Consider the following 7,879-nt stretch of genomic DNA (forward strand, 5'->3'; position numbering starts at 1 on the left):
TCTCAAATCAAAGTTCCGGTTAAGTTTATCGTGGGTGACCTGGACCTTACGTATCAGTTTCCAGGTGTGAAGGAATATATACACAATGGTGGTTTCAAGAGAGATGTACCATTTCTTCAGGAAGTAGTTGTAATGGAAGGTGGAGCCCACTTTCTCAGCCAAGAAAAGCCAGAGGAAGTCAATGCACACATTTATGACTTCATAAAAAAGTTCTGATGGCATTTGCCATTTTAGCATGCCGCATCCTTGAAGGTCTGATCTATTATTTTCATTTCTAGTTTGGTGGAAAGAATCCGTGTAGGTCTGGTTGGAGATGGGGCCTTGTCTGCTTATCTTGTATCTTGTTGGAGGATTTTCCATCCTTCATCAGTTCTATTTGGTTCTGTTTCATTTCATAACCAATGAATAAGAATAGAGGTAGCTGCCACCTTGTGGACTGAGGTTGGTTTTAGATTTGATCATGTTTGTAAATTTGGGGTGTCAGGCATGTACCTACTACGCTATCAAACCAACAATAATATGAAAAACTTGGGTCTCAATTATATCTTTTGTTTCTGTATGAATTATTTTCTTATTCTTGACTAAAATTTGATGTGGGGATGAGCAATGACAAGAAGCATAAAGCACTTCATGAAGTCAGACGTCGCATCTTAAGTTCATCCATATTTTCTGAAGGAACTTATTTTTCTTTACGACCCTTGATTTATTCGACTTTAGAACATGACTGGTTATGGTTAAAACGGAGCAGATAGGAAGGATATCAACCCGATTAAGATTTAAGATTTGTATCAATAATCACTGTTCAGAAAGCTAGGAATCACAAACTCAAGGCGATAGTTTAAATATCAACCAAACCTTAAGAAAACGATTCATTAATTGCTAGAACACAAACAAATATGAAATATCAACCGTTTTCCATCGCAGGAAACATGCCCACTGGCCAAAAATTAATATTATTGATACGTACAAGTCCCCTCTAAAACTAAAGTTTCATTATTCAATATCAAATGAAGACAATATATTAGTCCATTTCAATCGATTAAATCAAAGCCCAATCTCTGGGCAACCGCAAATGTGACACTAATTAGCTAAAGTCGCAGTGCCCCGCCCGCGAATCAAATAAAAAACATTCAATTCAACCACCCACACCGCAACTTTCAGGAACTCGTGCAAAATTTAAAACCACTCAACGCAATAATCACTACATAACAAATCCTTCAAGAATACGCGATGTCATCTTCCAAATAAAAATAACGAAAGATTCAAATTTAAACAGGCTAATATAAGATAATTATTTTGTTCCTCATAAGTGAAAAAAAAAAATAAGGTCAAAAAAGAAAGTACAAGATTTGCATGATTTGGTAAGCTGGTCTGTATCATTTCTGTAAGAGTTGTGCAACTCAAACCCTGAAGCCTCTGCTGTTTCTCCTTCCTCTAGCTCTCTCAAATTTCCTTCCCTTGGATCGCACATATGGTTTTGTGTGGCTGTGTGGCACACCCGGAGCTGGTCCGAAGTGCTTCACAGCCTCACGTGAATTCTTTGGCCCTCTCAGGAGAACCTAAATTTAGCAGTAAAATTCACATAGATAAAATCAGGATTCCTCAGCTTAAGCAATTTTTAAATTAAAAAAAATTCCTTTCACTTCTAGAAAGGAAAGAATAAAGCCAAATAACACGCACAAAAAAAAAAATAAAAAAAAATAATTCAATAGATGGTGAGAACACAGAGCATAATAATGTTACAATTGAGAAGTAACAATTAAAATTACACAGTGAAAAGTGATGATGATTACTAAGTATTCATAAACTCCATTAGTACGTTAATATACAATTGCAGATCCTATTAAATTTTGAAGGTTCAAAACTTGGCCAGTCAATGAATGACTAAAGATTCCAAGATGTAAATTTTGTTATTTGAACAATACTAACTCAATAGGAGACAATACATAACAAACATCAAAGACATAATTTAGGTTCTGAACACTAAGCAATAATGACCACTTCCATGATCAAGGAAGTGACCCATGATTCCTAAAGCTAAGGCATGATTCCTAAGAGTGAGGGGCAAGTAACTACCATTATCAAAAACCCTTATAAAAGGACCTCAAATCGAAGAAGGGACAAGTTGAATTAGCTATATTAAACCTTTATGCTATCACTTTATTCTTATTATTTCTCATTCACTTGTAAAGCTCCATCAAAACTCAATTCTATGTACCTTTTGTGATATAGGGGTTCCTAATCATGGGTAGTTAGCTTGCACCTTAGGTTCAGGAATCATGGGGCATATTGATATAATGTGCACTTTCGTCTTGGGAAAGTGAGCTACAACTTGTAACCCATGTGGGTTTGGACCCTTGGTCCTTTTCTAGGACTACCTTAATTTTATAGGCTGATATCTTGTTATTTGGGCTTGGCCTAGGATGGTTTTGCCTCTTGAATTGGGCCTCTTAAGGCCTTTATTTTTGGCCTAACATAAGCCCCTCAAATCCCTAATTAATGCATGAATTAATATAAATATTAATTAAGGATTTTGGGGGGCTTATGTTGGACAAAAAATAAAGGCCTTAGGAGGACAAATCAAGGGACAAATCAAGGGACAAATAAAGAAGCCTGCAGGCCAAGCCCAAAAATAAAAGAAGTCAGCCCATACGAATAATAAGATGGTCCAAGGGCCCAATCCAAATGAAAAAAGGGGTTAACAGAGAAAAATGCGGCACATCCATCAACATTTCCCATTATCAAGATTATACCCCATGACTCCTAACCTTAAGACATAAGTTAACCACACATGACCAAAAACCCCTATAAAAGCACATGCAATTGAAGAAGATGGGCAAGTCAAATTCTACTACACCGACAAGCAAGCTTAATCACACTTAGGCCTTATGCTACCAATATTGTTTCTTTACTTTATATATATTCTTGTAAGCTCCATCAAATTCAGTTCTTTGCACCTTTTTGTGATTAAAGGGGAAAACAAAATAGCACTCTCATCAAGAGTTATGTTATTCTTACTCAGAGAACATCAGTAGAGCTCAACATTCATTTGAATAGAAGTTATTCATCTGGCCTATGCCAATTAAATCATTCATTCACATACATGAAGAAACTCAGCTCAACATTTGAAATAGAACGGAGTAAAAATGATTACACTTTAAATAAAAAAGAAGGGATTAATCAATTGAATTCATACTGTATTCTGCCCAAGGGGAGCTCGAAGTGCCAGCTGGTCAAATGTCAAGCATTCTCCACCCGCTTTCTCAATCCTTGCCCTTGCTGTCTCTGTGAACCTCAGTGCAGTAACTTTTAGAGCAGGAACTTCATACACACGAATATCATCAGTGACTGTCCCAACAACCACTGCAATCTTATCCTCCTGGAAATTAACCCAAGAACAAAGTCAATCAAAACACCAACAGGTTGTATAGAAATTTCTATTACATGATAGAAAGGGACCCAAGAAGCAAACCTAGGATTCATAAAAGATAGATAATATTTGATTTACAAGTTTTTCATCTTTTACATTCCCGCCAAACAAACTATTGAACCTTGACAAGCCTAACAGATTATACGAGTCAACTACACCAGATGGACCCAATTCTCGGTGCTAAAATTCAACCTATTACTATTTTCTCCTCTATTTGTATTTGTGATCAACTAAGTAGTGTCTTGAAATAGAAACCCAACCTAGCAGATCCTAATTTCAACTGGATGAATACCTTAATGTTTCATTTCCAATCATAAGTTACGGAAAACAAACAAATAAAGTAAACACATTTGGTTTTCTCTGAATGTGATTGAAAAATACAGACACAGACAAAGAGAATTACCTTTCCCCTCATGAATGGAATCAAACGTGAGAGGGACAATGGTGGTTTGTTGACCTTGCTCATGAAGAGCCTCTTCAGTATCACCGCATTGAACTTGCTATCAGTCCTTCTCACAAGAAACCGATACAGCTGTCCACATATCAAGAAAGTAAATCCCTAACATGATCATACACAGAACAGATAAATTATAGGTAAAAACACAAAACCAAAGTCGAGAGAAACCTTGACGAGGAGCTTGAGGTATACATCGTCAGATTTAGGGGCCGTTCTCTTGGACTTCTTGCTCTTACCACCGGCAACTAAATCGATGCCCTTAAAATAACAAATAAAATAAATTTATAAAAAAATGAGCCAAATAAACGAAAACATTCATTCGTTAGGGTTTAGAAACGAAGGGGATGAACGTACCATTGCTGGTTGTTGTTGTTACTGCTGCGGCTGATCGCCTCAACTGTTTACCAGCAATGCTTTTCCAAGGAGGCTAGGGTTTTAGTGTCACATCTTGTTTTGTAGCCATAGTTTGGGAGAATGTCACGTACTACCCTTAAAGTTTTCAATTTACAACCGAACGATAATTCTTACATTCTTTGAACCCTGAAAGTTTGAAAATTGTATCATTGATATCCTGGCTTTGGACAATACCATAGATTCTATTGATAAAAAATGATACAGTTATCTAGTGCGTTATCATTTATCATTAATTATTAATTGATTATAATAGAAATTTATGTGGCATGTACTACCGGTGGCATATACTATCGGGCGTTGAGCTTAATAAACAAAAAGAATGGTGGTACCTAGAGATTAATAGGTTACATTACAAGAATAGTGCAAAACAATACTTTGCTTAGGGTGATCGGGTGGGATGATAACAGTCGTGGATCCAGAATTTTTGTCGAGGGAGAGTCTTTGCGGCACCGTCATTGTTTGTTAAACAATTAGTGAAAACTTTAAAAAATATCAAACCTTTAACCAAAAAAATAATACAATATCAAAAGCTTGAGAGAAAAGAATGTAAAACACAATATTTTATTGTTTAAATAAATATATGAGAATCAAAATTTTGAGTAAATGTGTTGAGTAAACCTTGAGCAAAACTTTTTAAAATTTTTATTTTTTTATTTTTGGCTTCTAAATATTATAATATAAATTCCTATGATTTTGATCAGACACAACATAAGCTAAAGTCAATCAAAACTTAAATCAAGTTAATGTTGCATTTAGAGGTGGGCAGAGACCGGTCTCAAATGGGACTAGTCACCAGTCCCAGGCCCATGAGAAAAATTAGGACCCGGACCAGGCCTAAGGTCTGGTAGGGACTGGTCCCATGGGGCTTGGATAATTTTTTCCCCCCTCATTTTTTTTTTATTTTGGGGGCAAAATGAAATTTTATAGGGGGTTTTTAGTATTTTTTTATGAGTAAAATTTATAAATTTTTTAGACCTAGAAGATTTTTTTTTTTATAAATTTTATAAAATTTCATTTTAGCCCTCATAATTTATATTTATTTAAAAGTAACCGGGGGTTTTAGTAATTTGACAGGAGACTATATTGAAAAAATACAAATTTTTTTGGTCCCATGCTCGGGCCTTGGAGGAGGGCCCAGTGGAAGGTCCAGGCCCTCCTCTTTACGGGACCAGGCCTCCTAGGTCCAGTCCTCTCAAGGACCGGTCCTAGGATCGAGTTTTGAAGCTGGGCTTTTGGGCCCGATCCCAAATGCCCAGCTCTAGTTGCATTGACTTTTAATATGAATTAATAAAAAAAAAAAAGAATTTTCTTGGTATAAACATAGATAGTAACTCAAATTTCTTTAATAATTTTGAGCAGCTAAACAGTGACGTTTGAAATGTAGGAAAATGGTGGGTGAGGTAAATAATAATGTCCTTTAAAATATAGTTAAGATTTTAATTTAGGAAAGCAGGTTCATTCTTAGACACAAAACACAAAATAAACTCATAAGATCTTTGTTTTTTTCCCTCAAATTAGAATAAAAAGCATCAAAATAAAAAAAAAATATATATTCAACCCTAAAATAAACTTAATTGAAATTAGCAATACACATACCTTAAACTGATAAACAGAAAACGAAACTAATTGTGACACCTTAAGTAGTGAAAGCTTTAACAATTTCAGTCTTCAAAAGTTTTAAAAGCAAATAACATAAGATAGAGAATGAGAGAGTAAAAAATTTTAGAGATAAAATCATAAAAAACAAGTGAAGCCGTGGAGAAAAAGAGTGGAGAAAGTTTTAAATTTTTAATATGATATGAGCTTAGAATGTATATAGTAATAACAAGTTTGTTGTGGACCTTATATGTATAATAGTTTTCATTTTTTTTTTTTTTTTAAATATGAAGGTGCACTTGGGTATATATATTAATAGCAACTTTTTGTGAGTAGGCCTACCTTAACAGGGTTGGATCCACCCTTGAGTGATAGAAATTTTTTGCTGTATTACTCAAGAGGTCTTTAGTTTGATTTCCTTCGATTGTTAATAATAGTGACCATTAGAAAATATATTTGATCGTTAACTTCATGACTCTAAAAGATTAGTAGGGATGTATACAAGTGGGCCTAAACAACCTGATCACTCAAAATAAAAAAACTTTGAGTGCGTTTGTTTTAGTATTTTGGATAATATTTTTGAAAAAGTAAAAGTTTGGTGGTAATAACGAAGTAGAATTTGAAAATTAACAAAAGCACCATTGTAATAAAAACATTGAAAATTATAAAAACACCTCCACTCACCTATTAAATATTGTTAGTTGACCACCACTGCCAAAGGGTGGCCAGAGTCGTTGTATCGGCGCACGACCTACTGGATTTGGCTGGAAAAGGCCAGTCTATGGCTAGATCTAGCCATTGACGACCAGATCTGGCCGCATTTGGTTGTTAATGATGACCAAATATATGGTCGTCGTTGATGGTCAATGACGACCAAATATATGGTCGTTTGGCTGTCGTTGTAGTCAATGACAACCATATCTTTGGTTGTCGTTGATGACTAGCTACAACCAAATATCTAGCCATTAACGATCAGATCTTTGGTTGTAAATTTGGCCTTTTCCGACCAGATCGACAATGGATCTAGCCAGAAAATGCTAGATCGATGCACTATCGGCCAGATCTAGCTGGTAGTGCGCCATTATACCAGATTCCAACCACTTTTCGGCAGTGGTGACTGGAATCTGGCAAATGTGAGTGAATGAGGTTGTTTTTGTCAATTTCAAAACTTTTTTTTTTCTTTTTTGTGTTTAATTGAATTAACAAACTTAAGGAGTTTAAAAATAATTGAATAAAATATAATAGTATTTTCATAATAAGGAAAAAAATGTATATTTTAGAAATGATAGGAATAGGATAAGGGAAAAATAGGGAAATAAACGCACCCTTTGATTGCTTTAAAAAAATATAATTTTTTTTTAATCTTTTTTTATAAATAATGAATAATGATGTACATTAATATAATAATATTTAGTAACATATTATTATTATTTTATTTATACATATTTCGTATGTGTATTTAAGAGATACATTTAATTTAAACCACTATCTAACGCCTCTTCTTTTTTAGTAACTGGTAATTAAATAAAAACTCTTCCTCTTTAGGTAACTGGTAATTAAATAAAAAATAAAGAGTCGGACCAAGAAAAGACCCTAACCAAGCAAGGACGCCGTCTAATCAAATAAAGCAAGTGAGCCACAATGTATACCTTTTACACACCCAACAACAAATGAAGCCCTCACCTCTTCCCACAAAGCCACCCACCCCAGCACCAACAACACCCCACTCTCACCAGCCACACAAACCACACACAACAACCCTAAGTGATGGGTTTGCAGTAGCCACAACTCAAGACCCCAAACCCAAAAAACAAAAAAAGAAAAACCACCACAGCAGCATCTGCCACCCATAACCAAGGACAACAACAGCAGCATAGACATAATCAACATAGGGAGACAACCAGCAACTACTCAAAAATCTGCAGAAACTGCAAGTTTCTAGCAGCCCCCGGGAACTCAACCCCCAGCCCCCCAAACTCAAC

General features: G+C 35.2%; 1 protein-coding gene across 1 annotated transcript; it reads right to left on the reverse strand.

Moving 5' to 3' along the window:
* Positions 1-1,259: 1,259 nt before the first annotated feature.
* On the reverse strand, positions 1,260-4,390 carry LOC116119842 (60S ribosomal protein L18-2). The gene is made up of 5 exons (XM_031405772.1): positions 4,242-4,390; positions 4,056-4,145; positions 3,834-3,962; positions 3,197-3,379; positions 1,260-1,559 (listed from the first exon to the last, which is right to left on the reverse strand). Exons 1-5 carry the CDS (start codon positions 4,242-4,244, stop codon positions 1,401-1,403), a joined length of 564 nt encoding a protein of 187 aa, XP_031261632.1. The 5' UTR covers positions 4,245-4,390; the 3' UTR covers positions 1,260-1,400.
* Positions 4,391-7,879: the final 3,489 nt, after the last annotated feature.

This window comes from Pistacia vera, unplaced genomic scaffold (assembly GCF_008641045.1).
Source record: "Pistacia vera cultivar Batoury unplaced genomic scaffold, PisVer_v2 Contig908, whole genome shotgun sequence".
Classification (NCBI taxonomy): Eukaryota; Viridiplantae; Streptophyta; class Magnoliopsida; order Sapindales; family Anacardiaceae; genus Pistacia; species Pistacia vera.

Coding starts and splice junctions, on each gene's coding strand:
- LOC116119842 (XM_031405772.1), bottom strand. Junction 3,963..4,055: donor ACCTCAAGCTCCTCGTCAAG/GTTTCTCTCGAC, acceptor ATATGTGGACAG/CTGTATCGGTTTCTTGTGAG. Junction 3,380..3,833: donor TTCCATTCATGAGGGGAAAG/GTAATTCTCTTT, acceptor GTTAATTTCCAG/GAGGATAAGATTGCAGTGGT.